At 44.8% G+C, this 23638-nt stretch overlaps 1 protein-coding gene across 10 annotated transcripts in view; it reads left to right on the forward strand.

Moving 5' to 3' along the window:
- The first annotated feature begins 6555 nt into the window (after positions 1-6555).
- Positions 6556-23638, forward strand: part of DNAH9 (dynein axonemal heavy chain 9) — a 319325-nt gene continuing 302242 nt past the window's right edge. For 5 of the 10 annotated variants that reach the window (XM_070226560.1, XM_070226561.1, XM_070226562.1 and 2 more), the window contains exons 1-4: positions 6558-7005; positions 15434-15630; positions 18618-18776; positions 19884-20014. In XM_070226560.1, the coding sequence (XP_070082661.1) occupies positions 6589-7005; positions 15434-15630; positions 18618-18776; positions 19884-20014 (904 nt within the window). In that variant the 5' untranslated portion in view covers positions 6558-6588. Of the gene's footprint in view, positions 7006-15433; positions 15631-18617; positions 18777-19883; positions 20015-23638 lie in introns of all 10 variants that reach the window. The other 5 variants (XR_011423083.1, XR_011423082.1, XR_011423084.1 and 2 more) reach the window with 2 other exon arrangements.

Consider the following 23638-nt stretch of genomic DNA (forward strand, 5'->3'; position numbering starts at 1 on the left):
CCTTGTAGCAATTGGCCCTAGACCGCCAGGACTCGATTAATAACTGACAGTTTCTTTAATCTTTGCCCCCACTTCCAACACACTCCTAACCAATCACACAGGATGCTTCACTTCTAGCCCACCTACAGCCTCCTCAGGCCAGCACATCTGAAGTCTTCCCTTTTTTCCACTGTAAAACTCTCCCACTCCTCTGCCTGCCTTTGTGTCTCTGTCAAAATGCAAGGGATGGTGGCTGACTCCTTTGCTAGAGTAAGCTCTGGATAAACAAACTTTGCTCATTCTCATTTGAGTGGTCTTCATGAATTTCCAATAAGTTGCTGTTGTTTTCCTATATCTAAGCTAAAGTTGCCTCATGATGTCCTATTCCAAATTGTTTGTTATCAACCTGGCACCACCATCCCTGATAAGGCAGGCGACTACATTTGACAGACTCTCCTTTACTATATGATTCTTTGTTGGGGTTTTCCATGGACTGGAATTCACATGAGATTTGGAAAGGGGAGATGAAAGGGATGCTATTATTCATGGGTAGAGTTGCCAGATTTTACACATAAAAATGTAGGACACCCAGTTAAATGTGAATTCCAGATAAACAAATAATTTTTTAGTATAAGTATGTCTCTTTCCTCATACATTCTTATATGTACTATTTGGGACATACTTAAAAAGTTATTTGTTATTTATCTAAAATTCACATTTAACTGGCATCCTGTATTTTGTCTGGCAATCTCACTTATCCTGGAGGACATAGTAGCCAGGCTTGGTACCTTCACAGACCCCTCCAAGAACTCTCCCTTTGTGGTCCTGGCAGACACACGCTTTTGAAGATCTCTCCACAGGCTCCTGTTTTGAGGTTCTAACCGTTGGATGCTATGGCTTCTCACACGTTTCTATGAACTCATTCCAGTGCTGCAAGCTGATGTTGTTAATGACTGTTTCTTTTATCCCTCACCTACAGCCTTCTGAACCTTCACCTCTTCTTCCCACGGTCATGGAAGCTCTAATTTCTATGTTAAAATCCTTATTTCTAGAATACTTGGAGTGGCTCTGAGCAAGTCCAAACTGAGCCACTTCTACCTCCACTCAGTGGTAGAAAACGTAGATGTGTCAGTTCAAAGCAACTCAATCACTTCTGATGTCTGTATAAGCTATTCAGGATTCTTTTGTTTTACTCTCTTCTATGAAGGGTTGTGAGTTCCTGGGGAGGTTATATAGCTTCTGGCCATCAGGAGAGGGTCTACACCTCTCCTTTATCCTCACTGAGCTATAAACCATCAGGTAGACCTTATAACTATATATTGTCATCCACCAAGGCCTCTAGGCGATACAGGTAGCTATACGGTGTCCTTCTCATCCTGACCCCAAGGTGGCCCTCTAAGCATTTCTGTTCTCCTCCTCCTAACCATCCAACAAAGATCTTGGAAACTGTCAGCTCCTGTCCCTGAACCACACTAGGGCAAGGCAGCACTGAAAGACTGTCTTCTGCTTACTCTCCTTAAATCCTGCCTTCACCCACTGCCACTCTAACACCAGGGGCCAGGTTGGATGAGGGCTTCTCCACAGGTTTACAGTTTCCCATGTCTTCCCTGGGAAGCCAGGCCCAAATGTCACCTTCTCCTGGACATGCAAGCATTTCTGTAGTAGCTGTCGTGTCTTCCCCTTCCCTGGACTCTGCTGAAAGAGTCGAGAATTCTCCAGCCATTTCCAAGTTGTCCTCTACTTGGCTTTCCCAGCCCATTTCCCCATCCTGGAAAGAATTCTTATCTCCCCTCTTCAGGAAATCTGCTTATCATATCGCCATACACTCTTATCCATCTATAGTTTAACGTATTCATTCTAACCTCTCAGTTTTCCAGACTGTGCCCAACATATTCAAAGCCAAGCTCTTGGAATTAAAACAAACGTGCAACACAACATAAACCTTTTTCTCCTGCTTAAGTAAGTTCTTGGCTCTTACAATAAAAGAAATAACATGGCTTTCACAGCGATTGTCTCTGCTGTGTCCTTAAAAACTATTCAGAAATTCAGTGGTCTGTTTTAGGCTGTATCCACATTTCCCTGAGGTAACAAATGTCACAGCTTATGGAAAGGAGAACCACAGGACAACATCAAAATATACAGAAATGAAAGACCTCGACTAGTATTTCAAAACGTATCCCCTACTTGTAATTGCTAGCACACTCCATCAGTTTACACTACTAGAAACCCAGACCAGAAAATGCAAATGAAAAATAAGTGATAATCAAAGATTGCACAGAACAATCTTTTCCTGCTGTGAAGAAACACATCATTACGAGAACCAAATGGGCTCTCATAATTTTAGGCAAAAATCTATTCAGTGGGAATGTTAGCTATATCCTAAAACATTTTTTTGAATATAAAAATTAAAAGGGAGAAAAAAAATGCCTTAAATAATCATGCAGTTTCGAGATGTTACCTACAAAGGAACCCAAATCAAACTGGCTTCAGACTTCTCTTCAACACTAAGTTTCAGAAAACAATGGAATGATTTCTATAGATGCGTGGGGGGGAAACAAGTATTACTCTAAAATGTTATACCTACTTAGTTCTGGGCTGGAAATATGGATTTGGGAGCTATTAGCATAAAGGGAAGAATGGCTGCCTTGGATGAGTAAGTTCACACAAGGAGAGATAGTAAAGTGAGAAGACCAGAATGTCTGAGTCAGATGCGTAAGCAATGCCAAGCCAATATTGAAGGGATAGGCAAAAACAGAATAGTCAAAGGGAATGAAAGGAAGCAGCCAAGAGGAGGGTAATTGTCAGGGAAATAAGAATCTAGAACTTTTCTACACCGTGAATCTGGAATCTACTGGGTTGAAGAGAGCCAAGAAGGACAGTAAGGTAAGGGCTGAATACCGCCTACTGAATTTGATGACAAAGAAGCCACTAGTAATAGCCTTAATTATAAAATTTGTAAAATTTAATCAATGAAAAATTTAAAGACATCTGATGTGTACTTTTATAAATCTAATGAATCACTAGCTTTTAAATGAATAATAATACATTTGTTCCCAGTAACTGAGATGAATTGCCCCATAACATTCAGAGTACAAGAAATGGCACATCCCTTTTTATTTTTTTTAATTGCGAAGTATATCATACGTACACAAAGAAGTATGTAATATACATGTACAGTTTAAGAATGATAAAATGAAAACCTATAAGCCAAGTTAAGAAATAAAACCTTACCAAGTACATAAAAGGCCCCTGTGTGTCCCTCACCACCCCAGGCCTCTTTTCCCCTCTGCCCCTGAAAAGTGATCAAAATCTGAATTTGGTGATAATCATTCCCGTACTCTTCTCTAGATTATTTCCTATGTATGTCTGTCTAACAAAATATTGTTTGTTTTGTTTGGTTTAAAACTTCTAATAAATATAATATTGAATACATTCACCTACAGCTTGCCTGTTTTGTTTAACATTATGCTTTGAAATTCATCCATGTTGATGCACGCAGCTACAGTCCATTCATTTTCAATGCTGTATAGTATTTCATGCTATGAATAGTATACACCACAATTTATTTATCCATCCTATCACTGATGAACACTTGGTTTGTTCCCCATGATTTTGCTCTTATGAACAATGGACCAATTAATATTCCTTTACATGTCTCCTGGATGGAGCTCCGAGTAGCCTGTCCTCTCCTTCTATACATGTATCCAATACATCTGCCCATTTGTGTCTGATGTCTTCATTTAGTGGCATCCAAGATGGTCAAAAGGAAACTATTCTAACAACGCATGCACATCCTTTGAATTAAAATTTCATCATTATTTTGAATATTTGATATGGAAAAGTTGATTTAGATTCAATATCCATTAGCAAGATCACAAGAAATTTCAACATAATATTTGTCAGGGAAGAAAAGAAAGAGCTGTTAGATTCTGTAAATATAATATCAACTGTTCATTTTTGAATGATTGTAAAAGGCTTTAAATTTTGCATTACTTGTGTGAACAAATTTATTGTCAATGATGACTATGCAGAATTTAAAGAGATTATTATTGAAAAATGTTCAACAGGAACTGGGCATAGCCACTTCAAGCAAAAACTCTTATATAAAAAAATGCTATGCTCGTGGAAGCAACTTCAAGTTTCTAATTTAAAAATGGAAATTATTTCATCTGAACAGTTACATAAATTCAACATCTTCCTTGACACATTTTGTAGTAGCCAGCCTCTGAGAAGGAACCCAACAATTCTTGTCCCCTGGTATTCACGTCCTGGTGTAGTTCTCTTTTAGATTGACTAGGGTGGACCTCTGAAACTAATAGCATTATTGCAGAAATGTTGGTGTGTGACTTCTAAGACTAGGTCATAAGAGACAATGTGGCTTCTGCCTTGCTCTCTCTTAAATCACTTGGTCTAGGTGGAGCCAGCCATAGTGTTATGAGGACATTCAAGCACCCAACGGAGAGCCCCATGTGCTGAGACACTGAAGCCTCCTGCCAACAGCCAGCACTGACTCACCAGCCATGTGAGTGAGCCATCCTGGAAGGGGCTCCTCCAGACCCAGTCAAGCAAGAGGATGCATCTTTTCTAAAACATTTTGAGAGATCCTGAGCCAGAACCATCCAGATAAGCTGCTCCCAAATTCCTGACCCATCATAAACTATGTGAGATAATAAATGTGTATTGCTATTTTAAGCTGATAACTTTTAGGGTGATTTGTTACATAGTAATAGATAGCTAATACACTTGTAATTTTATTTTCCTTACCATAATTACACAATATAAAGACAATGTCGATTGTTTTCAATAAATCCCAAATAGATGCCCCTAAATCTCCTTCTAAAATGGAGATAAGCTGTGCTGTTGGAAAAAAAAAAAAAGCAAAAGCTGGGATTGCCAGTGTTCTGGAGCTGTCACTCTCAGACAGACACCTTCAAGTCATCTTCACAAGCTCCTATGTTTCTACTTTTCTGTATATTGAGGCAAAGGGACAAAAAGGACAAAGGGCAAAATAGACCATGGTGGGGGTATTAGAAACTTTATTTGAAAGGTTTACAGGAAGTTAATGGGCCTGAATTCACTCTCTCTATAAAGCATGATGAGGATTGACACATTTGGAGGCCTTAAGCATTAAAACAATAATGATGCCTTGCTATGTGCAAAATAAAAACTACAAAACTACGATGTGTGTAAGAGGCCTCCCACATCTCTATTTTCCCATGATGCTTTTTTTGAAATGTCAGTTTTCAAATTCATCTTAAAAATCATTTTAGTGCCTCTGTTTTGTCTCCGTACTCATAGTTGGCCCAACAACGCTGTTTAATCTAGCAATGATAAAACACTCTTTACAAACATAAAGATCCATTTTCTAACGTGAACACTGTTGATCATACCACCTCCTGTGCCCCAGTTATCATGAAATCAATCATTTTACCTTCCAGCTACTAGTTTTTCCCGAGGGGCTCTTGTTAGCCAAGCTACCTTTGATAAATGCTTATTCTGTTAATATTCCTTTTAAGCCCATTATGAACACCCCTTTTACCCAGAAACTGCAGTCTCTGGTTGGTGACTAAAATCAGGGCGGTAGGGCAGAGGGGAACTCATCTCAGACCTGCAGGCCTCCTGATGCCCAGGTTGTCCCTTTCTTTGTCCCATTCTCACCTTACATGCATGCAAAGGGCCAACCTATTTATATCCTCATCGTGGAGAAGGATTCAGCAGGCAACAAGTGCTACTTTCTGAGGTCAGCAAAGGTGCTTCACAATATCCCTTTTCAAAAACAAGATCCAGATATACGGCAGGGACGGGGCTCTGAACATCCTGCATACGGAAAAGTGCTTTGCTGCATTTAAGAAGAACTGATTGGGGCCAAACTCATGGAAATCAAAGTGATTTCACAGTTTGAGCCCCCATTTGTTAGATTAAGCACACACTTAAGGCATGGATAAAGCAGGAGCCTAAAAAACCTTTTATTTTTTTATAATTGATGTTAAAATTCTGAAGCTGAGCTATGCAGTATGATAGCTACTAGCCACATGTGACTGATTTCAAATTAATTAAAATTAAACACAAAATGCAGTTGCTCAGTCGCACCAGTACTTTCAAATGCTCAATAGCCACATAAGCACAGTTCTAAAGTATTTAAGTTATCGTGGAAAAGAAATTAAAAACTTCAGTGAATTCCCTTACATCTATTTTATGATTTGACACTGTTTTCAAGTTTGAGTTACACATTTGGGGAATTGGCAGGAGAACCATAATATTTTCAGAGTCTGGAGACCTGTAAAGAATTTAATCTGACCGTAGCCAGCAGGATCCTTCACAGCATTCATATCCTTGACCACCCCTCCACGCCCCCCATCAATAAACCATTGCCCTGGACAGTCACCCTTGCGCACCTCTCACCCAAAAGACCGACATTTAATAGGAGCTTCCGCTAGTTTCCTAGCAACGGCGACGCGAGCCCGCCCCTTCCCCCGCCGTCCCTCTCCTACCTTATTAGACTGGAAGGGGCGGGGCCGGGAGGCCTGTGTCCAATAGGAGGGGAGCGGGGGAGGGAGTCCCGGCCGCGTCCCCGTCGCCAGGGAAACCACTGCAGCTGGAGGCCGCGCGATGCCGAGCGCCGAGGAGCGGGCCGCGCTGGCTGAGCAGAACGCGGCCGAGGAGCCCGGCGCGGACCCGCGACTGCGACTCCTGGGGGCCTGCGTGGCCCAGAGCCTGCGGCCGGCTGCGGGCGCGTGGGAGCGCTGCGCGGGCACGGCCGAGGCGGAGCAGCTGCTCCACGCCTTCCTGGGCCACGATGCTGCGGAGGGGCCGCGGCCGCTGCTGGTGGTGCGGCCCGGGCCCGGGGGCCTGGCGGTGCGGCCGGGGCTGGACGCGGGACCCGAGTCCGGCCCGCCTCGTGCTAAGGGGCTCTTTTTCCTGCGCACCAGCCCCGAGCCGCCGGGCCCCAACAGCCTCCGCGGCGCAGTGCTCTGCGGGGACGTGCCCGCGGCGCCTCTGGAGCACCTGGCCGCGCTGTTCTCCGAGGTGAGGGTGGGTTGGTGGCCCCGCGCCGGCTGCAACTGGGGAGGGGGAGGGGGCGGAGACATGGGCGGAGGCGGTGCCAGAGGGGAGGGGCCAGATGTAGAGGGGCGGGGCCACGGGAGCGGGAAGGCTTGAAGGGGAGTTTGAGGAGTCCAAGGGAAGTGAGAGGTGGTGGGGGCGGGGCCAGAGAGGGGGCGGAGCTGGATGGAAACAGGCCTGGAGATGGCATCTGAGAGGAGGGTGAGTTTAGATGGGAGCTGAGGGGAATCTGAGTAGGGGCCATGCCACAGTGAGCATGCGAAGGAGCTAAGGCTTCCTTCAGCCCTGGTCTGTGTCCAAGCCTAAGGCAAGGGGAGGCTGGAGTCTGAAGAGTGCCTAGGTCCTGAGCTCCTTTTAAGGCGGTCTCTCTAATCGATTCATCCTGTAACCTGGGACTGGGGAAGACGGGAAGTGGTGAACAGAGGGTCATTTCTATTGGGTCAGGGAGGCGGAGGAGCTGAAAGTCTAGGAACAGTTGTTACTTCCGGAGAAGAGTTCGAAGAGGGAGGTGGTTTGGTTTTGATGTTCGTCTCATTCGTTCGTCACACAACCATTTACTAAAGGTCATCTCTGCGCCAAGGCAAGAAGTTAGGGCATCCAATTGGAAATATCCAACAGACGTTTGGAGGGGTCTGCCTGGAGCTCAGGGAGGAAGGTCCCTGGAGATGTGGATTATGGGGTGCTTCAGTGGCACCATAGCGGAAGCCTGGAGAATGCAGATTTCCGAGGGGGTACCCAGGAGAGAGTCTTGGGGCATTTAGGCCTTTCTGGCATGGGAGTGAACTTCTCTGCAAGTCTGGTGTGTGTGCTTGATGGAGGCTTGATGCCCTGGATCCTGCGGGTTGTGAAATAAGTATTTACAGAGTACTGGCTATATTTCGTGTGATAGGTGCTATGGGGAATACAAAAGAAATAGAAGACAAGATCTCACCCATGAAATTAATCATATATTTATCCAAAACTAGTGTCACTGAGGTGGAGGTAGAGCTTACCTAAAGTCGACCCCAGTGCTGGAACCAGATCCTGCAGGCGCCCAGCTCTATCAAGTGTCAGCCCTACAGTTGCTTTCTCAGGAAGCTATGGGTGGGGGGTTTCCAGGGAAGGGGCTAGGGTGACAGAGGAGCTCTCAGGGGGCCCAAGGAAACTAGGTTTCTCAGTAGAGAGGGAAGTATTTCAGTATTTCAGCTTTACTGCTGTGCATTGTCTGAACACCATCGCTACAGAAGTCCAAGCTTGGATCAAATGCCCTAATGAATGATAATAATAGAAAGAAGTGCCATTGGGTTCAGAGGAGAGAGAGATGCATGTGGTCTGAGATCCATACTTAGCCTCAAGTGCTGAACTGGCTCCCAAACAGAGAGAAGGAATAGGATAAATAAAGAGCAAGGTAACTTTCAAGGTGTGAGGAGCAGAGTGAACAAAGGTTGGGAGATAGAACTACACCTCGTGTATTGGGGGTGGGGGGTTTGGAGCACGGCTCCATCTCAGAGTTGTGTCATGGCCTAGGAAATACGGTCCAGCAAGCAAAAGTAATTTTGAAACAATTCAAATCCTCACATGGTCCAGAATTTTCACTGGTGCATTGAAAGAGATTGGACCAAACTGAATGTGCATTGGTAGAGGACTGGGGGAATGAACAAGGTCCATCTATAATGAAAAGGAACGATTGGTGTGGAACAATTTCTTAATTTTTTTATTGTGGCAAAAAACCCACATAAGATAAAATTCACTCTCCCAACAGTTTCCAAAAGTACTGTGGAATATGGATAATCCTGTGCACATTGTTGTGCAACAAATCCTCGGGCCCCCCCCCCCGACCCCCCACCACAGCACCCTGCATGACTGAAACTACACCCACTAAACAACTCTCCACTTCCCCCTCCCCCAGCCCCTGGCAACCACCACTCTACTTTCATCTCTATGAATTTGACCCCTCTGGGTACCTCATTTAAGAGGGATCATACAGTATTTGTCTTTTTGTGACTGGCTTATTTCTCTTAGCGTAATGTCCTCAAGGTTCATCCGTGCTGTAGCATGTGTCAGAATTCCCTTCCTTTTTAAGGCTGAATAGTATTCCATTGTATGTATAGACCACGTTTTCTTTATCCACTCTTCTGTGGATGGACATTTAGGTTCCTTTTACCTCTTGACTGCTGTGAATAATGCTGCAATTTAAGATAATTTTCTTAAAGGTACAGAATTGTGTGTATAGTATGCTACCACTTCTGATAAAAAGAGAAAGGAGAGAGGAAGGGAGGAAGGAAGGAGAGAGAGAAGGAGGGGAGAAAAAGGAAAGGATAAAGGAAAAGAGGGAGTGGGAGAGGAAGGAAGGAAGGCAGGAAGGAAAAACATTCTCTAACAGGGTGGTCCACAGGCCGGGGGAACCAGGTGATTGAGGTACGGGGGTAGGCAGAAGACTTACTTTCCACTGTAAAAGTTATTGCACCTTTAAGATTTGGACCATGTAAATTTATTATCTATTTAAAAATCTAAAGAAACTAATTTATTTTTAAAATACCTCCAGGCCTTTGCCTTCATTTCTCAAAACCTCTAACAGCAATCCTTGGGCCACTCAACCCTCTCCTCTCCCATGTGCTTCTTTTACACGTCCTGAAGCTGATCCAGTGTCACTTCAGAACCCTGCTCCCCTCCTGTCCCCAGGCGCCCCCCTCCCCTCCCAGCTCTCCTGCCAGCTCTCCTCTCCACCAGTGGATCAGTGTAGCCTCGGGCTGCGGGCTCCCCTCGTGCTCCCACCTCCCCACTCAGCAGCACTAAACTGGAAAGAATCAGCTGGCTGAGAGATGTCTTTCCTGTGTTGTGTTGGGGAGTGGGGGGTAGGCAAGGGGTGATGCTGATGAGGCAAGAAAGTTATAAACTTTAACATTATTGTTGTCCTGTTACACTAGTACGAGGTAAAAAATGTTAAAAAAATGCATCCAGGAAACGTTTCTAAGAAAGAATTGACGGAATTTAGTAATGAGTTCTGTTCCCTTTCCTCCTCCTCCCAGTCACTTTATGCCCTGCTGCCAGCTTCTTTTTCCTAGAGCTCTGGAACTTGGGTGCCACTTTGCGGTTTTGTGTTTTGGGAGGGGAGCGTGAGATTTGGAGTCTGATGGACCTGGGTTCGAATCCTGGTTCTGTCAAATTCACCAGTGTGACGGGAGCAGGTTAGCTCACCTCTGTCAGGGTCAGACGACTTTGCAGTGTTCTCAGGAATCTTAGAAATAACATAGTAGGACACCTGGACTAGAGTGTGTTATGCTGTAGGTATTCCAGAAAGGACAGGAATTATTCTCACTCTGCATCCCACTTAAAAGCTTCCAACCTTCTCTGACTCATCCTTGTCAACTTCTACCCAGACCTGGCTCTTCCTGGAGAATCCAGCTGTATTTCCCCCCCAGTTCTTCTACCTCTGAGCCTGGAAGTGGGATAGGTGTCCCCCTTGCCCCTCCTGCTGCTTCTAGATTCATATCAAAAAATATCATTTGAATCTCAGGCCATCAGACGAAGCCACCCTCTCTCCTCACTGCTGTGTCGTGCACTGACGGCACTGCCCTCACTTCTCCGCGATTGGGCTCCTGGCTCCTGTGGCGCTCCCCAACTTCACTCCTCTCTTACCATCTGGCTATTTCTACAGACACATAAATGATCCTTCCAATAACCTGGCCTCTGGGCTCCTTGAAGCTTTTTCCTCCAGTGGTCCTGTCCCCTTCTCCATCTCAACCACTTCTTCCCGTGGCCAGTCCCAGACCTTGCATTACCAAACCAGCCCCTCATGATCCACTTTCAGCCTCCTCTTTCTCTGATTATTACTCCTGTTTTTCCTGCTCACTCCCTCTAATATCCCCATTCAACAAGCCTGTGACCCTGCTGGCACCTCCAATTCTTTGATCCTGCCGTCTTCCCGCTGTCCCTCATGCACACCCCTGTTCTTCCCCCGCTTACCCAGCTTGAGTGCCGGGCTCCATCGTTATCCTCATCATCATCATTCCCTGGCATAAGCTCCTGACTTACTGGCCTCTCCCTTGCTTTGTGGGACTTGTTTGGCAAAACCACAATCCTGCTGAAACCCAACTCTGTCTACTCCATTCCTGCACCCGGGAAGCTGAATGGGGCTAGAGAAAAACCAACTGGTGCCACTTTAAATTCATGAGCCTGGACTTCCAGCAGGTCTTTTTGCTTCCCAGCCAACATCCCATACTTCCTATTTTAATTATGTTCTTGCTCTTCTAGATCACTATTGCACACTTTCTTTTTTTCCTCAAATGCCCAAAATCTCTACAAACCTCACTTTGTGATGCTCTTACTTCTTACTTTGTTTTTAAAAAAATGGAAACAATAGAATAAAATTTTCACAAACTCTTAATCTACCCCATCTGCCAATATCTGTGCTCATATACTCTGCCCTCCCTTCCGTCGCTACAGATGGACTGTCTGCTGCCTTCTGATGCCAACCCTAAGACTAAAACTGCCACTTTTGCTCTGAATCCTGTCCATTCTCATCTCCTTAAGGAGGTTGCCCCAGCAAGGCTCCCCTCTCTCCTACCTTCTTATTTTTTCCCTCTCCACTAGGTAATTCCCATCAGACAAAAATCCCCTTTCCTCCCACCAGTTCTCATCCCATTTCTATGGTCCCCTTTATAGAAAGATGTCTAGAATATGTGTCTACTCTTGCTCTGTTCCATTTTTTTCCTATTTTACCTTATACTCACTCATTAGGCTCTTAGCCTCACACTAAACAGAAGAGAAATTAAGAACTTTATCAAAGTCACCAATGACTGCCTCTTGACTAAATCGAATGGCCATTTGCCAGTCCTCTTCCCGCTTGACCTGTGGGCAGCGCTTGGCAGAGCTCGAGCTCGTGATGACCCTGTCCTTCTGGAAGCACTTCCTTCACTTGCCTTCCAGGACATCTGTCTTCTGTTTTTCCCCTGTCACGATGGCCACTCCTTCTCAGTTTCCACTGATGATACCGCCTCTTCTTCCCAACTTTTAGCACTGAGAGCTCTAGGACTCAGGCCTTTGACATCTCCTCTTCTTTATACGTACTCAGTTCCCTGGGGATGCTCATTTAGTTTCAGAGTTTTATGAACCATCTGTATCTGACACCTCACAAGTTTGTTATCTCCAGCCTTTTCTGCTCCTCTGAACTCCCAACTACCATATCCAACTGCCAACTCAATGTCCCCATTTAGAAGTCCAATAAATATACCAAATTCTAACGTGTCCAAAAACACACTCGTGGTCTTCCCTCAAGAACTTACTCCAGGGGGCCGGACCTGTGGCCACGTGGTTAAGTTTGCATGCTCTGCTCTGCTGCGGCCCAGGGTTCGCCAGTTTGGATCCTGGGCATGGACCTACACACCACTCATCAAGCCATGCTGTGGTGGCATCCCACATAGAAGAACTAGAATGACCTACAACTAGGATATACAACTATATACTGGGGCTTTGGGGAGAAAAGGGAAAAAAAAGAAGAGGAAGATTGGCAACAGATGTTAGCTCAGGGCCAATCTTTAAAATAAAAAAAGCTTACTCCACCCTTATTCTTCCCCACTTTAGTTAATGGCAGCTCTATTCTTCCTGTTGCTCAAGTCCCAACCCTTGGTCATCCCAACTCCTCTTTTTTTCTCACAACCCCACAACTAATCCATTAAGAAATCATATCGGGGCCAGCCCCATGGCCTAGTGGTTAAGTTCGGCATGCTCTGCTTCGGTGGCCTGGGTTTGCAGGTTCGGATCCTGGGAGCAGACCTACACCACTTGTCAGCCATGCTGTGGCAGCAACCCACAACACAGAGGAAGATTGGCACAGATGTTAGTTCAGGGCCAGTCTTCCTCAGCAAAAAAAATAAAGAAATCATATTGGCTAAGCCTTCAAAATTTATATAGAATCAAACCATTTCTTATCATTCCCATCACTACACCCCTGTGCTAAGCCACTGTCTTCTGTATTGTAGCAATAACTTGCTAACTGATCTCTTTTTCTACTTTTGCCTCCTGGAGTCTATTCTCAACATAGCAGCTCGAGTGAGTCTACCAAAAAAGATGTCATAACAAGTCACTTATTTGTTCAGAACCCTTCAATGATTTCCATTCCTCTGGGAGTAAAAATCAGAATCCTACAGGCAGGCATACAGCTAGAATATACAACTATGTACTCGGGGCTTTGGGGAGAAGGTTTAAAAAACAAAAAAGAAGATTGGCAACAGTTGTTAGCTCAGGTGCCAATCTTAAAAAAAAAATTAATTAAAAAAATCCTACAGGCAGGGCTGCATGTGATCCAACCCCTTTTACTCACCCTGACTCTTCTTGCTCACCCTCTTCCAGTTTCACTGACTTCCATACTGCTCCTTTATCACACTAGGCATGATCCTACCTCAGGGCCTTTGCACTGGCTGTTCCTTCTGCCTGCAATATACTTTCCACAAGGATCTGTTTCCCCCTTGTCCTATCCTTCCCAGTGTTTGTTCAAACGTTACCTTCTCAATGAGGCCCTCATAGATCACTCCATTTACGATTGCAACCCCTCCAGCCCACACTCCTGATCCTCCTCACCTGCTTTATTTATTTCCTTTTTCACAGAACTTCTTGTTTCTTGACTGTCTCTCCCATAGAATCATGAGGTCAGGAATCTTTGTCTGTTTTGTTCACTGATGTGCCTGGCCAGCACCTGGAACAGTGCTACCACATAGTAGATACTCAACAAATATTCATCGACTGAATGACTGAGTAGCTTTTCATTTCATGGAGAGTTCATGTTCATTATTTTTCTATCACTCAGAGCCCTCCAAAATCCAACCCCAAACCTACCTACCACTTTTTCTTCAAACAACATACATTCAGTTTTTCTATGAAACTCCAATGAGGGCTTCCTATATGCCAGACCCTAGGAAGCAAACCCACAGTTCATCCTCTCTCCCCGTCAGGCCCTCTGCCCTGGGTCCAAAGGGTCCTTTCTTGACATGAATGTGAGAAGAGCTCAATTGGTGACATTATTTCCTGGCACTCTCTGTTCACCTGTTGTCATAAGTGCTCAGCTCAGTGGTTGTTTCCAGACCGACCAGGCAAGCATCATCCTCCGGGATTTCACGTGCTGGGTCCGGGGATTCTATTTCATAGCCAGATGGGCTTATTGACCATATACAGAACCCAATCCACCATATGAGTCCATAGTTCCTTTTCATTATTTACTTGGTAGTTACTCAAATTACCTGATCACCTGTTTTTCATTCTAGTTTTCCCTTTCCATTAGTTGTGAGCTTTTGACAGGCAGATGTTCCTAGTGAGTTCCTATTAGTTCAACTTTCTAAGTTTCTAGTGTTAGAAAACTCAGTTTAAACTAGCTCAGAGACTTCAAGAGCAGCTTGATTTAGGAGCTCAAATGATGTCATAGGACCTGGTCTTTCTGCATCTATAAACTCTCCCTTCTGCATCCTGGCCCAATGCTAAGGCTCCTTATGGTAGTAAGATGGCCACCAATAGCTCCAGACTCATAGAAAGGAGAAAAATTCTCTTCCTCGAGAAGTTCAGATAAGAGACTTTGGCCTGACGCTTGTTGCCTCAGATTTGTCCACATGTCCACCTCTGGATCTGGAGACTGGTACCAGGTGAAGAGAAACTATGTCGAGTGGCCAAAACCAACTAATGTTCACCCTACAGATAGATTCAAGATCCTCAACTTTGCTTCCTTTTTTAAGATACCCCCTCATACCACCTATAGACAGCTGGTCATCCTTACCTGCATTTGTCCTGTTTTTTGCCTCTGGCCTTGTGACAGTTTCAGTAACCTCCTATGCACCCTGTTGATGAGGGAGGGGTTCCTGCCCCAGGGCTATGGGGATGGCCAAACATACAACACTGGAGAGATGAGACTGACAGCAGTTTATTAGTCACGTACAGTCACAGCCCAGAGTGGGAGGATGCTGTGCTATGCAGGGCCATGTGCAGGTTGTACTTGGGTAGAGTGAACAACCAGGGGCTGTGGGAGGTAAGCTTTGTAGTATAAGGAGGATGTGGTGCCCATTGGTTCCTGTGGGAGGATGGGATTGGCTTGTTTGAAAATTCCGCAGGCAGGCAGGGAGCTGAAGCCTGCTACTCAGGGATAAGCAGCAACTGTGCCTGCTCCCCTTGATAAGGAGGGTTGTTTGGCTAAGGGACTTCATCTGCAGGAGCAGAGTCAGGCGGGAAACTTGGGAGGAGGTTACTCGAGGCTTTCCCAGTTTTCCCAGATGTCAAGGCAGTCCATAATGTTGGCTCTTAGTATTAGGCCTCACAGCACAGTGGCTTGTAAAAGGACGCATGTAGCTTTCTGGGCCTTTCTCAGAATAGTCTTTCTTTAAGTTCTCGGAAGGAGAATGCCTGCCTTTATTCGTGTGCACCTCTGTTACAGGTCGTTATCCCCGTCTTGGCCAATCAGAAGAATCACCTAGACTGGCCCCATGTTGTTTGTCAAGATGTCCAACGGCACGCCCACAGCCTCCAGTGCGACCTCCTGGTTATCCTCGAGCAGGTGAAGGGGAAAACTTTGTTGCCTCTTCCAGTAGGCTCAGAGAAAATGGAGCTTGTGGATTCTGAAAAGGAGACCATGTGAGTACTGCCAGCCTGGCCATGTGGGACTCTGAGATATGGGAGATGCTGGTTTATCTGAATGTTTTCTTTACAACTTTTCTGTTCCTGACTCTGCATGTCTCCTCGTTCTGCACAGAGCCCACTGTCTGCTCTGTTTGCCAACGTCCTCGGACTGTATGTTTTGTGCTGATTACTACCCTCGCCCCAATCCCGCTGCCTGAAGTCTTTTGAGGTTATCACAACAACATGGCCTTTTTTTCCGCTCAGAATTATTTCAGCGTTGAGAGCAGCCACACAGATTTCAGTATTTTGCTTATCAGGACAGTATCTCATCATTGGCAATGACCCAGGTCCAGTTTGCGAGATAGCCGTGCCTCTTCCCAGCATTTACCTGGCACGTGATGTCACAGAAGTAACTCTGGTGGCTCTTGTTTCAGTTCCAGACCCTTCTCCCCCAGCAGCTGGAGACGTCTTTTAGGTCCTGCGGATTTTTTTTCAAATAGAAACCAATCTGGTTCTGTTGGAGCTTGAAGTCCATGCCTCCTATGCCTGGATAGGCATCAAAACCTCAGCCTCTTCTCTTTTTAGGAGTTATGTCCACCTTCAGCTTCCACTTACCATTCAAGTTACATGCTATCTTTGTTTCTGTCCCATGGGGATTTTTTCTGTTTCTTTCAAGCCAGGCTATGTATCTAACTGATATGTATATTTTATATTCTACCCAGTATTTCTTTTTGGGAGGAGGTAGGGGGAGTTGCTCCTAACAAGATGCTTAAGGTGAAGGGAATTTCCCAAACACAGAAAAGAATTTCATCTGCTGGGTTGCCAAAATAAAAATGTCCGCGATGATTTCATTTTAAGCCATTAGTGGCAGTTGTAAGACAATCATCTTCTTGATGTTTTAGATCCTGAAATTAAGATGTTTTGTTGGCTCAACGTAGCAACATGGATGGATGGAGGACCATGATAGAATCCACTATCTTTATCATTTTCTTGAATATGTGAATGAAATGTCATTGGCTATGATGCAAGGTTATATAGAACTTAGCGCAAAGCCTCTGGATCCTGGCTTTTAATCCAGGCTCTGCCACTTACTGGCCAGGTGACTCGGGAGCAATCATTTAATCTCTCCCAGCCTCAGTTTCCTCATTTGTAAAAAGGAGATGACCTTATCACCTACATCATATTCAGGGTTCTTGTGAGATGACATCTGTAAAGTTTTTAGGACAGTGCCAAGTGTTAACAGTGTTTAATAAATGGTAGCTATTATGATCAAGTTATGGAGACTTGAGATTGGGAATTGGCCAAAAGAGTAAAAATGCAAGGCCTGCTGATGTCCAGGAGGTACTAGACATGTACCTTCAAGGATAATCTGGGGGAAGGAGGTCACAATGGAAGCTGAAGTGGGTGACTTCCAAGTTGGATGACCTCCATCAAACAAGATGAGCAAATTCCCAAATGCCAACTGGCCACGCGTGCCTGAGATTACCCAGCGTTTCTGTGTGTTTGTGACAACAGGCCACCTTCCTACACAAATTCAGGCTGCCCTAATGCCAGCAGTTTTCCAATGTATTGCTGTCATCATTGTATACTCAGAGCCCATGATTTGATCTGAAGAATAAGTAATGCATGGGTTGGCAGTGTACTTTATAATAAGTTTTTGCTATTGGAATTCGCTACATATCTAATTTGCAGCAATGTCCCAGTTAAGTGGAAAACATTGTGGTTTAAGAAAAATATTACATTTTCAAAATAAATAAATTCAAATTACCCTTTTCCTGTTCCTTTTGTGTTTTAACATAATAACAATTGAGGTATGTGTATCTAATCATTGCTGAGTTTGTCTCCCTTTGTTCAAATTTGATGATTTCCCAAAAGGCTGGATCATATTTCAGGGAGGTGAATATCTTCTCCTTTAATACCTTCCGTAATCCCTTGTGCCATATCATTGCTCAGTAAATATGAATTTAATTAAATTGAATGAAGATGAGTTTCCGGCATGAAAACGTGAATGATGGACTCTTTCTTTGTCACTCAGGTCCTGGGTTCTTGGCATGAACAATTTCGAGTTAAGACTTTGCGAAAAGGCAGTCAAAATGTATTTTTGATTTTTAACTCCTTCCAAAAAATTCCTCCTTTATTTATTGTGTATTGATTTATTTAAAAGGTGTATGTGGGGGAATGCTTGGGAATTCCCTTCTCCCCTGGAAAAGTGAGGACAAAGTGAAGGTTCTATTGTTGTTCAGATGTCTGATGGTTTGCTTTGTGGAGAAGAAGGTAACTTGTTTCCCCTTACTGCAGAGGTCAGAACTGAGACCAGAGAGAGGAAATTGCAGGGAGATAGACATAGTTCAACGCAGAGACCCACATTCTCTGAGGGAGATCTGACCTACTGAGGACGGCACTGCTTTGTCAAGTAGGGAGCTTGCTGACATCGGTGGGGTTCAAGCAGAGGTGGAGTGGTTGTCTGAATGTTTTCTGTCCAATGTATTCCTGCATTGACAGAAAGACTTGAGAGGATTCAAAGTTCTTAAACTGGTCTTCAGAATATTGGTGAACCCCTGAATTGTCAATATTTTGTATGAATAATTGTATATGCATGCATGCAGAAGTGTTTTGTCTATGGAGAGGATCTGTACTTTTCATTGACTACTCATTAGTCTATTATTCAACAAAGGTTAAGAAAACCTAGATGGAATGTCCCACCTTTTTTTTTTTTTTTTTTTGGTGAGGAAGATTGGTTTTTAGCTAACATCTGTGCCAGTCTTCCTCTACTTTGTACATGGGACGTGCCACAGCATGGCTTGATGGGTGGTGTGTAGGTGTGTTCCCAGGATCCGAACGAGCAAACCCCGGGCTCCCAAAGTAGAGCGTGCAAACTTAACCACTACACCACCCGACGAGCTCCTTTCCCACCTACTTTTAAAAGATTTGGGATTCTGTTTTGGAACACCCAGTGTTGAGTTACTTCCAGTGGCTCAGGAGGTTTGTTGTGTCTTTCACAGCTTGGATTCCACGGATAAGTCAGTCATCTACGCCCTTGAGTCTGCAGTGATCCAGTGGAGCCACCGAGTCCAGGTGGTGCTCAAGAGGGAGTCTTCCCAGCCACTCCTCCAAGGGGAGAACCCCACTCCTAAGGTGGAACTGGAGTTCTGGAAGAGCAGGTGGGCACGTGCCCCAACCCTGGGAAGCAGATGTCTTAGGGAGGATCAAGGCCTGGGCGAGGCAGCCGTGGAGGCTGGTCCCACTTCTGGGTGTTTCTCATCTCCCCTAGAGCAGACAGCTCGGTGTAGTTTGGGTCAATATAGTTTTTCTGTGCAGTAGGAGATGCACGCTTCCCCCAGGTTCAATAGTCACCCCTCCTTTCTTGGGCTACAGTCAGTATGTCTTCCGATGTTTCTTTAAAGGCTCTTTCAACTACATGTAAAAAACTGACTCACTCTTTTTCATATTTTTCTTCTATTTATCTATACCCTTCTCCTTGATCAGTCAAGGGTATATGCACACACTTTTTGTAAGGATCTAGAGAAAGGGGGGGTTTTGGCAGTCAGCTGCAGAACAGCCTCTCCGGAGTCCTGGCCGATTGTTCGCAGGGCTAACCCTACTAACAATCTCCTAACAACCCTACTAAGCCCATCGTGCACTGTGCCCAGCCCCATCGGGTTCCAGAAAGACCTAATCATTGCTCCTGCTCATTCCCCCTTTTCCTCCCCATTTCCTTGCTCCTATTTATCATTGTGCTGATTAATCTTTTACTCAAAAGGAGACAGACAGATGTTTGAGGCAGATGTCCCTGTCCTTGCATTGAATGGAGAGTGTCCGTGTCACATGACCAGGCATGCCTGTAGGGCTCCAGCCCTGTTTGCACCGCCATGCTGAGATGCCCCATCCTTTTGGCTGGTTTCTGGCCATCTGGTTGACCTACTGTGGGCCCTTCTCCAGCAGCCTCGCTCTGACAACACCTCTCACCCCACCCCAAACCTTACTGCAAGAGCTAATGGCCTCCAGCTGCCAAGCTTTTGAGCCACCAGATGGTTGCAGCAGTGTTCCTGCTGTGACCTCCTGGAGCGGCCCCTTTGAACGTGTGTTCCCGACTCAGGCTTTTGCCCTCACTGTTCTGGGAACAGAGGTCCTGGCTCTTTGGGCTGGAGCGGCCTCCGGTGGAAGCACCCTGCGGCAGGGCTCCCTCTGTCTCTCTGAGGGTGGGTCATGACAGCGTGATTTGCATTTCCTAACATTCACCTGGATTCGTCTTCTCCACGGTGTTGCAGGTCTGAGGATCTGGAGTACATTTATAATCAGCTGAGAACGATGCAGGTGAGGGGTGTGGCTGGGCTCCTGGACAAGCTTCAGAGCAGCTACTTCCCAGCTTTCCAAGCCATGTTCAGAGATGTTGTATCAGGTGAGAACCAGCAAGTGTTTTCGTAAATACGCTTGACACATTTCTGATTTAGTGCTGAATTATCTTCTTTCTTTGATTTCAGCAGCTTCCAGTCCTTACAGCTCTCCAACCTGACACAAGCTAACATGTTGGCAAGAATCCCAAATCTAGAAGCAGGAAAGCAGTTACCCTGTGCTCTGTTTGCATTTCCACTGCTTTGTGACCCAAGCAAAGTCACTTAACCTCTCTGAGCTTTAGTGCATACCATGGTTATTGTGCAAACGCTTCCCACCTACTTCCCTGGGCCATTGTGAGATAATGCAAGTGGAAGTATTTTACTGAGTGTACCACACTGTACAAATGCATGTTGTTATCTCTCACCTCTGGAATTCAGGTCCCTCCACCTCTGGCTCTTTGAAAAGTCTCTATTCCATTTCTAGCTCCATTCTGCTTTTTCTGTTCCTACTGTCAGATGGGACTGCAATTTCCTGGCCATCTGAGCACCAGACAAGATCGGCCCTTGTCAAAACTGCACAGCAAGCAGTCTCTAATTAGCAGTAGATCCATTTTCTCAGGGCTTCCTCTCCCCTCACCAGCGCACTTTGCTTCTTCCCTTTCTCTTCTCAGACCTTCTTCTGGCTCTTCAGTATTGTAGCTCAGAATGTGCTTTTAAAGGTGTTTGCAATTCCATATGAGTTAAGTAAGCTTAACCCAAGCAGTGACTTTCAAACTTTCTTTCTCGATCAGAACTCTTTCTTTAAATATAATGTCCTAAGTCCAAAATATAAAACTAACCAAGGTATATTTGCTCTGTTAAAGAGGGGAGCATCCTGAGTCCAGAGCCCACTGGTTGATCCCTTGTCCTACCTTCTCCTCCTTGTGGCGTGGCGTTTGGAAACCACCCATCTACCAGAACAAAAGTTCCCATGGCGGAGCTTCTGACACGCGCCACATGACAGAGAAGAACTGGCATAAGTCGCTAGTCTTGGAGGTCCTGCTGGGCCCTGAAATCTTATCACAGAGGCCTCTCGGCCAGCGCAGAAAGCTGGCTTGGAACGAGGTCCCTCTGGGGACTTCAGTTTGTTGCTTCACTGGGAGATTTTGTGTCCCAGAGGAATCAACTCTTGCTCCCAATTTATACTTCAGTTCAAACGGGACAGGGGTCCCAGAAAGTAGGATGTGTGCCGCTATTGGTGTGCGAGGTGACTGTGGGAAACGTACGGACAGATATATTAAAACATATGTGAAAAGGTAACTCTGTTTTGGCAAATGATGCAAGTTTTTCATTTAAAGTTTTCATTTTATATAATTCTATCTAGGTTAAAATGAGAGCAAATTTAGAAAAAAGTATTAAGTAATAGTATAGGTTGTATGCAGACATAAATATCGTAAAGGAGGTATGCAAATGACTGAAATTTGAGGCTCTAAAATAAAACAATGTAGTAAAAGTATATTTATAAGTTAGTTATTTAGAGCCCCAAATATATTTTTCATGTTAATAGATTAATAGACTATAATTATGCACGTTGATGAATAGCTATAAAAGATTTCATTCCCTAAGCCAGCTTCAAAAAGTTCATTGCAGTAGAATATATGATGGCAATGAAAAGCAATTAGAAAAAACAATACCGTTATAATAGTACCAGATAAACACTCCTGTAAAAATAGAAATCCTTGAAATATATAACTCAATTCCGCTGATGGAAGAAGAGAAATTTTGGTTAGTGAAGTTCGGTAGAGATGTGGTCAGAAATTTTGGTGGGATCTTCAGAGAATAACAATATTTTAGCACCTGGCAACTGATTTTCTCATTTCTAGTTTAATTTCAGAGCATCTGTCTTTCTTTATCCTAATAATTATACTATGTGTATTATTCTTATTAGTCATGATCAGGGTAGTTTTTGGGCTCGCTCATGGACTGAAGAGAGGGAGAGGAAAAGAAATATTCCTGGATTAGTGGGCACGAAGTGGAAAACAGTGAGAAGTAAAGCAGGAGGTTAAAAGGAGGTGGGGAAAAGTGTGGGAACAAGATTGTCTGAAGTGGAACTGATTGGGCCATGAAAAACCTTGGAAAACAGGAATCATCAGTACTCTGGAGGGAAAAGAACAAGGGTGATAAAGACTAATGGGGAGCTCTCTTCTCTGGCCACAGGGGCAGGATTGGCACAGTACAGCCTGTGGCCAGTCTGGATCTGTGTAGGAGGATATATGTGGAAGAGAAGTCAGAGTGCACTGGAGCCCATGTGGACGGGCTTGCCGTGGCTCCTGAGAGCCTGCCATGTGCAACTCGTTTCAAACCCCTCTCCCCAAAACTCAGTGCACTCAAGTTGGTAGCTTGAAATCAGATGTGGTGGGAAGATTGGGAATATTTACACCACAGAAATTGGCAAATGCTACAGATGAAGCCTTTTGTCCCAGAAGAGCCTGTTAAAGATTTATCAGCAAACCACTGGACGTCCCTGGGCAAGTGGCCGTTTATATTTACATCTTTTAAAAGGCTTGAGCCCAAACTTGTTTGTCTCTCTTTCTTCATTTCTTTGTGAGCCAAGCACCCTGGGCTGATGAGCTAGCCCTCAAAAATTGTACTCTTAGAAGTCAAAGGAGTGCCTGTTTGTATGATTAAAGGAGATTTTGCTTGTTAAAGATGTATCATAAAGAGAAAGCCTCTCTGGCCTCAGGGTCTCAGCGTCCTTTCTCAGGGCACATGTGTAGGCCAGAGCGTGAGCGCGTGAGCGTGGCTGCTGGCCTCTGACGTCCCCCGTCCCCACACAGTGCTTTTGATTCTCCCGTCAGCTCCCCCACTGAAGAACCACTGCTCTAATCAGTGTGCTGTGATATCTGACCTTCAAAAATTCCATCCCCATACTACTTCCCACAACTCCGTTTGGGGTGTAACGTACAAATGTACTTTAAGTGTACGGATGTACACATCACAAACTCCTGTGTGCAGTCAGCCCCCACAACCATCAAGTTCAACATAATAAAGTTGGGGAAATCCTGCTTTTGCTCAGCTAGGCAGGGCTGGCTGATTCACGGGAAGACCCTAGGCAAGCTATTTAGGTCTTAATTTCTTCTCTTATAAAGTAGGAGTAATAATGCTACCTCGCAGGGTTTTCTATGAGATGTCTAGTGAGTAGGACGATGCTTGGCATATTGAAACTCTTTACTAAATAGTGTATATTTTGAGTTCCCTTTAAGATGAACACAGAGCTTCATCCACATAAGCTAAGACTGTCTTCATCCACATACCTAAGACAGTCTGCTCTCATATGACAGCACCTTATTATTGGCCTGAGAAAGAACCAGCCTTTGTAAACCCTCCCTTCCAGTTCAGCTTGTTCGGTGGGCTTTTGCATCCCCCCTCAGTGTCTGTGCAGACATTAGTGCCTGATGCTACTGGTTTTCCTGCTTTCCCCTCTCAGTGACTACAAGATGACTCATGAAAGGAGCCTCTCTTTCCTTGACTGTGTTCAGAGGAAATGGTAGGAGATTCTCCTGGCGTTGGAAACCAGCAGAGCCTACCATAATCAGTCTGTACTATTTCTCTATTCCCTATGACTTCTCCTTCATAAAGAGCTCGATGAGATTCTTTATTAGCAAATGTTTATCAGAGACGTTATCATTCATGGAACGCCTGCTGTGGTG

Source organism: Equus caballus, chromosome 11 (genome assembly GCF_041296265.1).
Source record: "Equus caballus isolate H_3958 breed thoroughbred chromosome 11, TB-T2T, whole genome shotgun sequence".
NCBI lineage: Eukaryota > Metazoa > Chordata > Mammalia > Perissodactyla > Equidae > Equus > Equus caballus.